Source organism: Electrona antarctica, assembly GCF_951216825.1.
Source record: "Electrona antarctica genome assembly, chromosome: 2".
NCBI classification, from domain to species: Eukaryota; Metazoa; Chordata; class Actinopteri; order Myctophiformes; family Myctophidae; genus Electrona; species Electrona antarctica.
The window spans coordinates 9617638-9634471 of record NC_136807.1 but is presented as its reverse complement, the minus strand read 5'-3'; the positions used below and the strand labels follow the sequence as shown (position 1 = coordinate 9634471).

Genomic DNA, 16834 nt, shown 5'->3' with positions numbered 1-16834 from the left:
CAGATTCAGCTCTTACCCACGGCGCCCAGGAACAGCAGGAACTTGCTGGCATCTCGGTAGAAGCGGAAGTCGACGGTCTGCTGGTAGAGAATGGAGCTAATCAGGTCACCTTTTGCTGTGAAGAACCCTGAGGGGAGAAACACACCCATTTTTATCTCTGAGCTGGAAACACTGGGTGTTTTCAAATCTAATGAATAACGCTGAAGTAATGAGTTACGGCAGCAATTCTCGACCTGCCACAGATTCCATTAGGCAGCAGAATGGCTGCCTTGTTAATAGGTGGTCACTCACATGGGTGGGCCGCGAACCACAGAGTTCCTTTTTATTTTATTTTTTAAGATTAGTTTTTGGCTATTCTGAAGAATGACAGGAAAGAGGGAGAGAGAGAAGGGGAGAGACATGCAACAAAGGTCGTCATGAACGGGACTCGAACACGCAATGTGCTGTCAGGCCAGAGCCTACATGTGGCATGCGCCTGGACCATTTGGCCAGCGGGCACCCACCACTGAGTTCTAACAAATGTTACTACTATATAGAAACTAAACTATGCGCTCTTACATTTAAAAAAAATAAATAAGAAAAATGATAGCGTAATGCTTCACACGGGACTAACGAGGCACTCGTTGTTTATGGGGTAACACAACACATGTTTTTCCAAATATAAAAATACCTTTTTCCATCTTTAGTCTAGAGGGTTATGCCCCATACTCCGCTAAGGCTCATACATAGTCTGGATTTTCGGTGGTTAGGTGACCACCGAACTACAACATGACGTCACGAGCCGCGGTGAAGAGCAAACCACCGCCACCGCCCCAGCCCTTTTTACTCACAAACGCTCAACGTTATTTCAGCTCCGGTGGTCACCTCACCACCGACTATGAATGAGCCTTTAGTCCCTTCTTACCTGTGCTTGTGACCACGGCGATGGCTCCGACACCCCCCCCAGACTTGGCCTGGATCACGTGTGTGCCGCTGAAAAGGGTGTGTCTCCGTTGGGTCTCGGAGTTGTACGTTGCGTCGCTTGCTGGCAGTGGGGTTTTCATCACAGGCACACTTTCACCTGGACACAGAAATTAACAGCTTGCTGTGATGCTGCTGCTGCTAGCACCCTGCAAGGACAGCTTTTCCACTCACTTTTGACTCCTTTATTTTGCCATTCTCTGGTTGAGGTAACATAGTTAACCATTTAGACCTGAGGTCGATTAAAAAAAAAAAAGAAGTCTTATAAATCCTGATAGTTTTCTAAAATACCCATGTTTCTATATCAGTGGTGCTCAATATTTCATGTCAAGGACCCTAAAAAATATATCTAATTGGCCGCCGACCCCCAACTGAAAATATGTTGTTCCAGGGATCCCCCCCCCCCCCCAGAAGCAAATATTTGAGTTAAAAAACGTTTGCTATGAAAGAATATATATTCAAAGATTTGTGCCATATTTTTACGATTTTTCAATAGCTAAAGTATAACATAATGCTTAAAACACCCAAAGGGGTTCCCGTCCAGAATGGGTTAAAGGGCTAGCTAGACCACCTTGGTAGAGGTTTGGGTTGTGTAGTTACATTGCCATGATGTAACTCCAAAGGCAACTCCTCTTGGGCCTCTTCACTGTACAATGTAAGTAAATGAGGAGCTTGTTGCCGATTATCAATATCCAATCAATGGAGCAATTATTGTTGATTATTTGCCCACTTTTGGAGCTACATCATGGTCAAGGTAACTACACAACTCAAAGCTCTACCAAAGTGGTCCCGTCCTTTAAACCTCTTTCAACCTGGTGTCCGTATATGGCCCGTATTTAAAAAAAAAAATACAAAAATTGAGAAAATACAAGCTACATCGTCTATTTTCACAACTTCTGTGGGTCTCAAAGCCCTGCTATTCAAGGGGTTCAGGAGGAGTATGAACCATTACATCATTGTGTCGTGAAGGTAGCCTGGCTAATAAGCCAGACTGAATCAGCCGTTGGCAAAAAGAAATTGCCTGCCGGCGGATTACGGTCTGGAGAGGCTCAATTGTACGCCCATTTCCTACACCAGAGAACTGGTGTGGCCAATCGGGACACGGTATGCAATATGGGCGGGCTTTGGTACAGTGACGTTCAATGCTTGAGACCTTTGACTGACAGTAACTCTGACCAATTGCGTCAAAGAGAAAATGTTTGAACCCGCCCCCCGGGAAACAAGATCCATACACAGCATCTCCAGACTCAAATACCACACGACAGTGTGATTTGAGTCTGGCTTATTAGCCAGGCTATCGTGAAGGCTCAGTCTGCCGGTGCTTACCAGTGAGCATGCTCTCATTGACCATGCACTCCCCGGCCAGCAGGGCGGCGTCGCAGGGCAGCAGCAGCCCTCCCTGAGGGATGATGAGACAGTCGCCCGGTACCAGCTCCACGGAACTCACACACTCCTCCTCTAAATAACAGACAACGCTTTACAAACTCCATTCACGAATAGTCGAAGCATAAAATAGGGCTCAAGTTACAGAGACTTGAAAATTGCTTGAAATAGGCAATTCAACATAGTAACATTTGAAAACGTTTTGTCAAAAAGGTGTGCATCATCAAGTCTAGCCAACGAAATGAAAAAAATAAAATAAAATAAAATAGTGAAAATGCTCGACCAAAGGTGTACCTCCTGAGCTTCTCCGAATGGTGACATTGGTGATGACCTTAGCCATGCTACTGAGAGTAGATCTTTGCTGTGGAGACCAAGAACATGGATGCATTTTAGCCAAGAGCAAAGAAACAGCATATTATACACAGAACACTACAAAGCTAAATGTCTGTTTATACTGTTATACAGGTATGGTCACAATAGTTGCACCATCATCCATCTTTAAAACACCCATGTGGCTATAGGGGAAGATTTTACCAACCTTGGTCTAATTAACTACATGAACTGCTGGTGCTCCGGCATCTGCCATCAGACCTCTGGAGCTTGTTCAGAAAGCTGCGGCTCGTCTGGTGTTCAACCGCCCCAAGTTCTCCCACACAACCATCCTTCTCCGTTCTCTACACTGGCTCCCCGTAGCGGCCCGCATCCAGTTCAAAACCCTGGTGTTAGCCTATAGGGCAGTGAAAGGAACAGCTCCTTCCTATCTCCGGGCTATGGTCGATGCCTACACCCCTGCCCGACCACTTCGGTCTGCCACCTCGGGGCGACTGATTGCCTCGTCACTCAAGGGTCCTTCTGGCCGATCCACACGGTCACGACTCTTTTCTGTTCTGGCCCCACAGTGGTGGAATGAACTCCCCACTGATGTTAGGACAGCAGAGTCACTGCCCATATTTCGCCGCAGGTTGAAAACCCACCTCTTCAGGAAACACTACCCTTCCTCTCTGCCTGACCTACTTGTTGTTAACTAGTTGTACGAACGCTTGTTTTCTATTGTTGTATTGTTTATTGGATCTTGTTTAGTCGATACACTTAATTGTTTTAGCTCATGCTCATTTGATTTAGCTATTTTGTCTCATCTGGTTAAGGAAATAGGTAGCTGATATATTGCACTTTTACCTTAGCGCTAGGTATACTCTTGGTTGCTTGTTTTTGCAGAAAATGCACTAAAAACTTCTGGTGATTAGTAGTTTTTGTTCCCTACCTATGTTGAATACACTTATTGTAAGTCGCTTTGGATAAAAGCGTCTGCTAAATGACTGTAATGTAATGAACCATAGCGTCCCTATTCTGGGCATGTCATAATAATAGATTCGGCAAACATAGATGAACATTTGGGGAAAATAGCATTTGGAGCGTTGTGAGGTTGTAGATATCGTTGCCGCTGTCGGGAGGAAACCACCTAAGTCAATTTTTGAGATGTTTGCATAAATCAGTGCTATTGAACACCCTTTACATCTGTGTGTGTTGGTTAAAAACATATGGAACCAATGAAAGGTAGTAAAAAGCGCTTCAGACTAAACCTCTTAACTCCATTGGACCCTCAAACTGTCTGCTAAAGCAACTAACTCCACCACCTCTCCCCCTCTCATGCAAGTAATTGACAATATATAAAGTCACAACATTTTCTACTGTTCCATTTCCTGAAGAATTAACATTTTGGAGTTAGTTTCTTCCTGACAGCAGCTCTTTTGCAACAATCAAGTATAAAGGGTTGAAACGGGTAACTATCAATGTGCTGAAGGCTTACCTTGCGGGTCTCATAGAGGGAAAGACTGATGGATAAGGTTGAGATGATCAAGATACAGGAAGCATAGTAGTAATAATGATCAATCGTCCACAAGATAATGCTGAAGACTTGGAACACGTAGAATGGATTAAGGACCTGGAGATGAAGACAAGACAGACAGACAAGAAATACATGAATCGGATATCACCTCAAGTGAAATCAAATTTGAATAATAATAATGGATTGCATTTTTATAGAGCTTTTCTATGCACTACGTGCTTACTCAAAGCGCTTACAATGGTCCATTCATTCATACATTGGGAGGTGACGCGGCGAACAGTCAACTCCAGCGTCCTCACTTCCCACATTCACACACCAATGGTGGCAACCACTGGAGGCAATGTTGGGTTCAGTGTCTTGCCCAAGGACACTTTGACATGTAGACAGGAGAAGCCGGGATTCGAACCGCCGACCCATGGATCATTTCATGTCTTCAAATTTATCCAGCAGGTTGTTAGCGTCCAAATACCAGTGGTGGAAAGTAACTAAGTACATTTACTTAAGTACTGCACTTAAGTACAATTTTGAGGTATTTGTACTTTACTTCAGTATGTCAAATGTTCTACTACTTGCAGATATTGCACTACTCTAAATATTGCACTACTACAATTAAGTTACAACTTTAGTTACTTTGTAGATGTTTGATTATTAGGCTATTACAAAACATACATTAACCACTTCAGCCACATTTCGGCCATTTAAAAATAGCCGATCTACAAGATCACAATGCGATTCATTTTAATTCTGTGTTGCTATTTTTATTAGACTAGCCTACTGACAAGCACTGACACACCGCCAATATTGTGTTCTTCTTGTGTTGGGTTTTTCAGCTATGAAACCCTCGACTCAACCTTTTGTTGCCTGTGCATGCACGTGGATGTTATGTTACAGGTACAATGTGATGCGACGCATTGTGAGCTTGTAGATCTGCCATTTTCAAAAGATTTGTATACATTTCTTTTATACAGATTTCTACACAATAATGTGAAATTGGACAGTCTGCATAACGAGTACTTTCTACTTTTGGTACTTTAAGTACATTTTGTTGCCAATACTTTTTTTTCTTAAATTTTTATCCCACGATTTTGTAACCCATTTTTCACCCGTGTCAAATTATCTAATGCAGTGATTCTCAACCTATGGTACGCGTACCTTTGCCGGTACTTAGCGACCCCTTTGTTGGTACGCAGAATGTTGGGGGTGGGGTGGGGAGTGGAGTGGGTGGGGGAGTAGCACGTAGTCGTGTTCCTGTTAGGTAGTTAAATACGCTGTGAGCTATTGTCGGTGCCGAGAGGAGGGTGCGGTGAACTGGCGGTGTCTGGCATGCATAAGGTGGCGTGGCTGGCGAGTTAAAACCGGTAGTTTTAAAGTCATTGTTGAACGATCTTGGCCATCCTGTGTGTGTGTGCACGCTTTCAGAAAATTGTCATTGTTGGACCCAACACAGTAAATACCGTGCTCATTCAGAACTTTATCCGTCTTTATACATCGTCACCAATATGCTGGTTACCTTTTCAATGGGCTTGTATTTAGCCTGGCATTAAATTAAAAAAATATCAGACCCATCTGAAGTGAGCGGTGCTGTGCTGTGCTGTGCTGTACAAGCCCTCCTCCCTGGCCTGCGTGTGTCTGTGTGTTAGGCTGTGCAACAGTGACACTTGGTGGTGAACAAACGCTATAACGCTATTTTCGTGCTTGGACACAGCCAGGGAGGGACAGACAGACCCAGGGACCCGGTGTGTGTGTGTGTGTTACTTGCTGTGTGTTTGCAGTGTTACATGTTTTATTAATTTGCCTTGCATGTTGCTGTACTTTAATTTATTGTGTGCTTGCAGTTGTACAGCAGAGTCCTGCAACGGGTCGGATACCTGCGGATACCCCGTGGGTACCCGAGTTTGACGGGTGGGACAATATACCTTAATAAATTAACGGGTGCGGGTACGGGCGGAACGCAACACAATGCAACGTGGGTGGGTGACCTTTTTTAATCAGCGGACCCGCACTGCACGATGTTATAAACAGCAGCTGAGCTGAGGGTTTTCTCAACAGCGGAGACAAGTTAAATCCGTCACATGCCCAAGGAATCGTCAGTGATGTCACATCACTGCCGAGTTATTCATAATGGCGTTCTGTTTCTGCTGCTGTGCTTCCCTGTGCTACTTCCTTGTTGCATAGCAGTGACATCACGGCCGAATCCACAGGGCGGGTAACGGGTCCATTTTTTGACGAGCGGGACGGATCTGGTTTTGATGATTGGCGGGCGGGGAGGGTACGGGTATCGAAAATTGGACCCATGCAGGACTCTGTTGTACAGTAGTGTGTGAGTGAGTGAGTGAGTGAGTGAGTGAGTGAGTGAGTGAGTGAGTGAGTGAGTGAGACAGTTAAAGTGCTGGTTTTGCACAGCATGATTGTAAAATAATCTGTGTAAAATAAATTCTTATTAGGAATAATGTATACTTTTTCCACCATTGCCAAATACGTTCTTTATGGTCAACTGTTGACAGCATTACACAGCATTCTTTTTTTTTTACCTCCTCAACCAGCAAATTCATGTAGGACTTCACAGGTACATCAATGAGGTTGGGCCCATAAATCTGCCGTCTGAAATTAAAACAAAAATAAAAACAAACATAATGAATGATGGAACAGTGAATGAGCGGTGTTTGCAGAATCAAAACCGAGAAGGATGGAGACAGTTCATCTTGATCAAATAGGTAATTGCTCCTAGCCTCCTCCCAACCTAACGGTATACTGTACCTTAAGTTTTGCTCCAGATGACCGAGGCCATCTCGGAAGCGGTACAGATCATTGCAGGTCCAGTCCTCATTGAGGACACTGTAAACAAAGAGGCAATATAGTAATATTTCAACACTTGCTTTGGCAATGTAAATGTACAGTATGTTTTCTCATGCCAATAAGCTCCTTTGAATTGAAATTGAAATGCTGCAGTGAACTACATCAATTAATAAATACATAAGTGGTTCTCAAACCTTTTCATGTCTAGGACCCCCAAATTGATTATGTATTTGGCTGCAAATGCAAACAAGGCCACCATTGTTTTTAACATGACCAAGAGTATCCGGAAACTTCTCCTTAAAATACTTCTGGGGTCATTTTCATGTCTACTCTGCTATTTTCACGGCTTCACTGCCAGGTGCCACATATCTTATGGTCAGGTTAACTAACTAAAAAGTATGTCTTCAAGAGACATACATATATATATATACCCTGAAGAAGGCAGTTGTCTGCCAAAACGTTGATTCATTAATTCTCTGCATCCTAAAATAAATTATTGGAACTTTGGCTATATCAGTATGTGTGTGGTCACTTTCTTGTTTCTTGAAGACAGACTAACTTTTTAGATTATTCTGCCGTGGACCGGCACCACTACAAGGATTAGGTGTGCGTAGCATATCAGGTTTAACTAACCATATGCACAGAGACAGATGTGTGCTGCTACATTTGGTGATAAGAAACAGCACTCTTTGGTCATTTACATTTAGCAGTAAACAGTCAATGTTTTTATACCTCTTTGCAGAACAGCTCCAAACATTCCTTTGCATACTCATCTTACTTCCCATGTTGTGGTCATTTTCCATATTTGTTATAAACGGGTGATATTTCCCTGTTTTCACAATCATTTTTAGTCCCGGCAGAAGTGGGCACTTACCCAATAGTCAACATTACCTAGTCTCATCTCCGTGTCCACAATAAAGCTTTTGGCGCTGGCAGCTACAAGTGTGCGGATATACATTTTTGCATTATTAGTGAACAGTACCTAACACGACAGAAGGCCCCCTTCCTGGCCAGCCAGACATAATGGGGTCCCTCAAACGCATAGTAGCGCATCAGCGTTTTCTGGAAGACAGACGGTATATATAGATGAGGAAGATGACCTCTTTGGAAGGCAAACATTTCTGCCGCTCCAGTGGCTCCACCTCACCTCATATCTGTGGAGCTGGACGGTGTCTCTCCATTCACTATCCTCCAGGTCTTCAATCAGCTCCAAACTGAAATGGGACGAACACACTGTATGTCACTGGAGCCTGGTAGGGGTAGGGCTACTATCGATTTTTTATTTTCGTAGTGATTATTCTATCGATGTGATAAGTTGAAAGTTTCAACATGACTCGTATTGACTGTGTACTACTAGGTTGTGACTGGTGGAAGTCACAGAGCTGACCTGCCTTCCTCCAGCTCTTTGGTCAAGACCTTCACAACATGCTGCTGGCCAAAATGATCCTGTGAGGAAGAGAGATAAAAGCACACGACATCTACTGATTAAAAAAAAACAAGGAAAAAACACCTACAAAATGTGAACAAACAAACGTATACACTTCATAATCCTCAAGGCACCCTCGCCCCCCAGATATGTAGTCTTGTACAAGATCAAAAGTGCTTAGTTTGCATCAGAGAATGCACAGAATAGAATGGGAACATGATCAGTGCCGTTTCATAATTAGATAAACCGCAATAAGATCAATAACGGCTCTCACTCTCAGTAGCAGGATATCTGCCAGGGCCAGTGGACAGGGGGCACAACGGGCAAGGACTGCCAACCGCGGCCACCAGTGGAACAGGAGGAACAGCAGGCCGAGAGACAGCAGGGTCCCGAGTCGACACAGCCACACACGCCAGCACACCCACCTATATCCCTGCACATCCTGGGAGCAAGGGGTGGGAGGGGGGGAACAACATAATGAGAAAGAAAGGCCGGAGAGTGCAAGCAATGGAGTCATGTTCACTTCATTCATTGAGCCAGCAGAAAGGGTTTTAAATTTCATTATGCTTAAGTATAGCATGTGACGTGTCAAACTAGTGGTTTTTCATGATTCTGAATCCATTCCAAACATAAGTTTTACACACAAAGCACTCCTTGAGCTAAAAACGGCATCACAAATATGATGAGGTCATCACATTTGGGCACATTTGGGCAAGTGGCTATGGCCGAATTTATTTTTCTAAAAATAAATCACACCTGTGTGAAGTAAGTGGTGCAACTCTGTGTGGGCGTCCCCGGAACATCCAGCCCCCCAGGAACGTGCCCAGGGGGCCGGGCCGGTTCCGGTTCCCGCATCCGAAACGGTTGAGAAATGGTTGAGAAAAGGTGGTTGCACACACGACGCGTTTTTCGGAAAACCGATTGAGAAACGCCGCTAAAAATCCGAAAAACGCGCTCTGTGTGCAGGGACTTTTACCGTGTGGGGGTCCCTCTACTGTACTGGCACTGTACTGTACTGTCACACACAAAATCATCATATATACAGTCAATATCTGTGCGTTAGGCTGCGCAACAGTGACACTTGGTTGTGAAAACCAACCAAACGCTATTTCCGTGCTCGGACACAACCAGGGACGGACACAGCCAGCCAGCCACCCACAGACACACAAAGCTGCCTAAGGAAGTGGTTGCACCACTTATAAAAATCTAAAGCACAAAAACTAACACAACCCATCAACATAGGAGGACATAATATGAGGGTCTCTTACCATGTGTGAGGTGGGGCTGAGGATGGGGTTTCGGTTACTGGGTGAGGGAAGTCCGCTCTGCGGCTCCACCACACAACCTAAACAACAGGTTATAAGCTATTAATGTCATTCGAGATGAGTAAGCCCTCAGCTATACACACACAGTCACACCCAATAAGTCAACAGGCTATGTAAACCATATATTTGGTGTGACGTGTGTATATGTATGTATGTCGCTGCCCGCACAGAATACAAAACTCTGATGCTGGCATTCAAAGCAACCAAAGGTATGGCTCCCCCATATCTTGCAAGCATGATTCAACCCTACAAACCCTCCCGCGCACTCAGATCAGCCAACGCAGGAAAGCTGGAAGTACCCTCACTAAAAACGCCAGGACAACGCTCCACACGTCCCAAACTCTTCTCCCTTCTGGCCCCAAAACTGTGGAATGCACTCCCCGTTGCAATCAGAACTGCAGCATCACTCCCAATCTTCCGCCGTAGTCTGAAGACCCACCTTTTCAGACTCCATCATGGCCCATAGCACTTATCCTACCCCCTTAGATAGAACTTTTTAGACTTAGATAGCATTTGAAACAGACTTATAGCATGTCATGTAGACAGCACAATAATTGCATTGTATGTAGTCATAGCACATCATAGTACATATGTATAGCATAGTATAGTATATATGTATAGTTAATATGTATAGTGTCATTATATAGATATGTTCTAGTTACGTTCTTAGCTTACGCATGTTTCTTGATAAATGCATTTTATATATGTGATGTATTCCCATACTTTTGTTTTTGCCTAATGTAAATCGCTCTGGATTAAGAGCGTCTGTTAAATGCCTAAATTGTAAATTGTAAGTATGTATGTATGTATGTATGTATATACACACATAGCCTACATATAAACATGTTTTTTCTTCTTTTTTTAGGTGGTCAACAAGTCGAAAAGGGTGGTGAAGTGGTCAATCAATAAATAGTCCGACTTAGATGGTTAAATAATAGGGTTTTAGCCTCGGATCAAGGCCATCATAGATGAATTTAATCTAGTCTGACTTTTACTTTCGTATCTATGATCAATAGATATGAAAATCTAATCAAATGTCAAAATCATAGAATGCACCTATGATAGTCTTTCCAATCCAAGACTAGTCTTGATATAATAGCTCTGGTCCATAGCCTCTGAGTCTGGACCAGAGGGTTGTAACATTCATTTTGACAATAACTTCTGGGTTTCATTTGAGAAAGTACGCATATTTTTGCATTGTATGTGGTAGAAAATCACTTTAATACTGAGTTTAGTCAAGTTGTATTGAGATAATGCATCATAAACCCAATAATGCAAAACATACGGTAGTACAGCTTCACGAAAATCACAACGCTACTGAAAATCTAAGCTGCCAAACAGCACTAATCGCCGTACAATGTACTAATGTTTAAACAAAAGCTCACGCTGCTGCAGCTGCTATGCTTACCGTCAAATACGAACCATAGACTTGCCCAGAAAACACATATCTGATGTCGCCGCTTCCTGGGAGAATAATCCCACCTGCTACTGTTGACGGTGAAGATACTTTATGCCTTCACAAGAATAAACTCAAAGAGGCAATTTTGGAATAAACACTAATCGAACATCCTAAATAATACTATTGTAATCTTAAGGACACGATTATAATAAAACGTGTGCTCTGACTCTGAGTCTGAACTTATGATCAAGATCAACGTGTTTTTTTCCCTCACAAACATACCTTAAAATGCAACCTGCGCGTTCGGTTGACACGCCTTTTCTGTCCTCACTTGGTTCACGCCACGCCCACCTTTGGAGGTTCGCGTTAGGATAAAGCACGGTGTGCGACACCGTCGGCTGTACTAATCAATAATAATAATAATAATATGCCTAATAATATATAATAATAATACTACTAGCTCTTGCACTTTTAAAAACAATTGCAAATCACAATTCTCACACACAGGCTGACACAGCATCCAAAAAAAGAGCACAACAATAACATTTCATAAAGAGATAAGAACAGGTGTAATTAGGTAGTAAACTAAGCCTATAGCTATAACAGTGTGTTTTATGGTTTCAAGCAGTGATTTAAATGAGAACACTGCCTGTTTTCTTCATTATTTCATTGAGGGACCATATACCATCATATGGATAGCAAGTTAATGTTAGACAATTTATGGAAGGGGGTAAAACCCATCTCCCCCTCTATGACCAAATAACGTTAATAAGACAAAAACAACACATATTTTTTTACTATTTACTATTTTTGCTTTTTACTATTATCCAAGTGATCAGACATATTAACTTTCCTATACTATTATGTAAAAGCTTTAGTAAGATATTTTAACCGCATTGCAGGACATTATTTAAGTTTTTACCACATAATGTTGTTCCACCTCCCAGTAAGAACCCTTAAGTATCCACACAAAGTATCAAAGTCTTAGTTAATACTTTCTGTAAGGCTGAATAAATCTAAATTACCAGATTATCTACAAAGTTTCAGTGTCACTCATAGACGGTGTCACTCTATTATTTGTATATTATCTCCTACTCAGCAATAAGCTGCTTATCAAGGAGGAATTTAGTACCATTGACAAGGCTGATGTTTGCTAAATGCAACACAAAACAGGTTTGCAGAACACCTCACTGGCTTTTTGGCAAGGTGTAAAAAACCTTAATCATTCATGTGTTTTAGGCCACTGTTTCCCAAACAGTGGGTCAGGAGTGGTCGAGTTGGACCCTTGTGGGACATGGACCAATCATATGGGTAAATACGAGTAAATATACAATTTTTTATACATTTTCAAAAGGTTTTGAATACTTTGATACATTTAAAAAAAATCTAAGAAATTCCATAATTAAAAAAATAATAGATGTAGATTGTATTGTAGATTGTCTATTTTTATTAGTTTGGGTGTCCAGCTAAAACGTTTCGGAACCACTGTTTTAGGCTATCTGGGCTGGAACAATTCTTGAATTTTCCAACTATTTCCAACTTCCAAGTACCGGTAGTCACACACCGTGACCACACATGTATAAGGTCATACTTTAGACAAGAACCTATACATTTGGTGCTGTGGACTTCAATTTCAACTGCATTTATTTGTCACACAAGTTTACAGCTGTTGTACAACTTACCCAGAAATTAAATTGTATTTACATTTGAATAATAATACTAGCAGACAATATAAAATATATGAGCATCACATCACGTAGCACGTTTTAGCAACAGCTATTTAGAAGTAGGGCAAAAAACTACTTGCAGCTAGAGAGAAGTGAGAACCAAAAAGAGAAAGCCCTAACTTTCAGTATGTTCTCAAAAGAGAAACTGACAGGGGAATACAATTCTGCCTTTCAGGCAAAAAGGAAATGACAGAGCTTAACAAACACAAGACAAGACTGTTATGAGTTGAAGAAGTCTGCCATTTCAAGTAGGCCTATTCGTACTTATTATTCAACACAAAAGTGGTACCAATGTCCAATGCCAAACTGGTATTGGGCTGTTACTGTATATATCTTTTTGCTGGAGAATGTGTCTTGCAGAGCAAACTGTTCAATTTATTTGTCAGAGGTAATAGATATGTTGGTCATTTGGTCAATAATAAATGAATAATAAATGAATCTGATCAAGGTATCAAGCTGCCACTTGAAGCATGTGTATTCTTTATACATTCCAAATATATATAGCCTATACTTAATATGTATCTTTCTTAACATTTTGAGGAATTTATTTAACAAAATATTGTAGCTTCAAGGGATATTTCACTTACAAATAAAATAAACATGATTCTTTCTTCTTTTCTTCTTCTTTTAATGAACGTTATGGACAGATCAAGGCCCCCTCGGCCCCTCCTCACACATTAGAAGAACATTCTAATGCCATGATGAAAGTGAAATATGCTTTTCAAACCGCCTAGCCTCCTGTTTAACTCAGTTTTCCCCAATATCTCACAAGTATGATCGTACCCTACAAACCCTCCTGCGCACTCAGATCAGCCAACGCAGGGAAGCTGGAGGTACCTTCACTAAAAACGCCGGGACAGCGCTCCACACGTCCCAAACTCTTCTCTCTTCTGGCTCCAAAACTATGGAATGCAATTCCCATCACAGTCAGAACTGCAGCCTCACTCCCAATCTTCCGCCGTAGTCTGAAAACCCACCTCTTCAGACTCCACCATGGCCCGTAGCACTTGCCCTAGCCTAGCCCCTTAGATAGCACATTATGTAGACTTAGATAGTATTTTAAACAGACTTATAGCTTGTTACGTAGACAGCACTAGAATTGCATTTTATGTAGTCATAGCACTTTATAGTACACATGTATAATATATAATATAGTATAGTATGTGTATATACGCCACTGTTATGTTCTTAGTTTACGCATGATTCATGATAACTACTTTTTATATATGTGATGTATGCCATGCTTTTGTTATTGCTTAATGTAAGTCGCTCTGAATTAAGAGCGTCTGCTAAATGCCTAAATTGTAAATTGTTTTGGCACAATTATGATGCTATAGGGTTATGGGCTGCAGGAAGAACATCACAACACGTAACGTTCAATGGAAGTATATTTTACTACTGCTATTTCAGGACTGTCTGGAATGCGTAAAATGGTAAATGGTGCAATTATATAGCGCTTTACATAGATTGTGCATTACATTACATTCACCCATTCACACAAACATTCATACACCGATGGCGGCGGAAACCATGCAAGGCATCCAACAAGCACATCAGGAGCAATTAGGGGTTCAGTGTCTTGCTCAAGGACACTTCGACACTTAACGCTGGGGGAGCCCGTGTTCGAACTGGCGACCTTGCGGTTACCATCCAGCCAATCTACCCCTGAGCCACCACGGCCCCATAACTATGTCATACATGTTAAGGCCTAATTAATGACATATAGTAACAGCCAGTGAGTGGTGTAAAGTATAACTAAGTACTAGCCCGTCTTACTTAGTACAATCTTGAGGCACTTTATTTTATTTTACTGTAGTATGTCCAATTTCCAATACTTCTACTCCCCTACATCTCAGATGCAAATATTGTACCTTTACTCCACTACAATTAGGCTATTAGAAAACCTTTGTTTACATACTTATATGCAGATATAAATTATTATTATTACATTATTATTATTATTATTATTATTATACAACATACATTAACCACTTTAGCCCTATTTTATACATAGGATATCGACAAGCTCACATTGTAGTTCTGCAATTTTCTTATAGACTAGCCTACAGCAATGAACACTGTGTCTGGGTGGGTCATACAAGATAAGATATGACAAGACAAGACACAAGTCACACAACACACAAGAGTCAAGACGCATAGCCTAGTGTTAATTGCTGTAGTAGAGTGTATACCGTAGACAGCTTGTTCAGTTGTTCTGTGAACACACAAGCTGTATAAAAAAACTGTAGTTTAACCACCCAAATGTCCCAAAAACATGTTTTCTAGCCGTGGTAGTGGTGTTCCCTAGCTCTGATCCATAGCTCTAATGGTCCATACTCTGAGTCTAACGCATTAGAGCTATGGATCAGAGCTAGGTGTTCCCTTACCTTACCTTACCTTCAAAAATAGACTGCAGTGACATGACAGTCCCTGACCCCTGGCTTATCGATCAATCAATGGGTTCAAATGTTGTAAGCTATACAGTGGGAAAGCAACATCTAGACTCCAAGCATTCTCTTACCATGTCTGTCCATCCTGCTCTGGTCACTGTGTGACGATAGTCCTCAAGTCAAGTTACAACAACATCATCATCTGACACCATATCTAATGTCTTGTTAAGTGAATAGTCATAAACCATCGACATGAGAGCTTCTTATATTATATCCCATCTTTGTTATAGCTTAATTCGTTCCGCTACACGGGTTTCTCGAGTCATATGGTAAGCATTTCTACGGAAAGTCGCACGGTCCAAACAGTAGCCTACATGCACAGTGGTTCACTAGTCTGTGGTGGCACTGCATGGCCAGTGTTGCAACGGTGGAGGACGTCACATCACATATCAAATGGCCTCAACCAAAGTATTATTAATAGGGCCTACTTGTTCCTCATCTCCTTTATAATATATATTTTTAAATGATTGTGCAAACTAGTGTGCACTGTGCACTTTAGGGAGTGGGGATGGTTACAGAATCCAATGCAAAATGTAAATAATTAAAATATCAATAATAATTGTTATGTTGTTCTGATTTTGTCCGGAATTCCTTTATTGTCTACTGTAGGAGATAACAACAGTGAATAACAGGGACATCATGATTTATTTATTTTTAATGCTATTTTTGTATCTCTCTCTCTCTCTCTCTCTCTTATTTTGTAGGCCTAATAAACCCTTTAGAATAGAATATACTCTAAGAAGGTCCTACTTAGCTGGAACCTCCTCAAGGTCTCCTGAGGGGTTGCTTTCTGATGATGTTCAACATTGACAGCCCTATGAAAACAGATTATCTGGCGCCATCGTCTGGCAAAACTAAGAACAACAAGGGAATATGCATTTAACGTGAAAGGGAAAACTGTCAGGCAGTGGAAAATAGGGTTCCCAATTATTTAAACCTTTGTATTCCTTGTATGCCAAGAAACCAGAATAGCCACGGATTCTGCTACGGGGGCTACAGAGGTGGTGACTATTTGGTTTCGTTGGAATAACGAAGTTTGGAAACCCCATCATGCACAGAAAGAGAAATCACACATTTCACACATTTTAGTAGCAGCAATATCTTTCTTTAAAGTCTAAAAGTAATTGAATTAGCTAGGCCCACACAACTGTTTTATACTTATAGCCTATAAATAACCATGCAGCATACATCTTGCATACTGTTTTATTTCAACTTTAGTCTTCATCTTAAATCATGAGTCATGATCATGTGAGCAGTAGGCTACAAAACAAATGGATTTTTACTTTCAATTTAATGGAGGTCAAGTGGTTCTCACTCAGATGTATAGTAATCTTTCCGGTGATAAAATGGCCACCAACGTAATCAAAAAAGTCAACCAAAGAACAAGATTCCTTTACAGGATCTCCTCACTGGTCAACAAAAACACCTTGAAGACCTTAACAGGAGCCCTCGTACAAGGCTTCTTTGACTATACATGCACCTCCTGGTACCACAGCACCTCAACGGCCCTTAAAACTAGGCT

The 16834-nt window shown here is 41.6% G+C and overlaps 1 protein-coding gene across 4 annotated transcripts in view; it reads right to left on the bottom strand.

Moving 5' to 3' along the window:
• The window catches only part of atp13a2 (ATPase cation transporting 13A2), a 35807-nt gene extending 20185 nt beyond the window's left edge, over positions 1–15622 (bottom strand). For 2 of the 4 annotated variants that reach the window (XM_079523930.1, XM_079523931.1), the window contains exons 1-13: positions 15384–15622; positions 9680–9756; positions 8686–8853; positions 8373–8431; positions 8133–8199; positions 7968–8047; positions 6947–7024; positions 6721–6790; positions 4151–4285; positions 2638–2704; positions 2287–2418; positions 905–1060; positions 17–127 (exon numbers count right to left, since the gene is read on the bottom strand). In XM_079523930.1, the coding sequence (XP_079380056.1) occupies positions 17–127; positions 905–1060; positions 2287–2418; positions 2638–2704; positions 4151–4285; positions 6721–6790; positions 6947–7024; positions 7968–8047; positions 8133–8199; positions 8373–8431; positions 8686–8853; positions 9680–9756; positions 15384–15396 (1213 nt within the window). In that variant the 5' untranslated portion in view covers positions 15397–15622. The other 2 variants (XM_079523933.1, XM_079523932.1) reach the window with 2 other exon arrangements.
• Positions 15623–16834: the final 1212 nt, after the last annotated feature.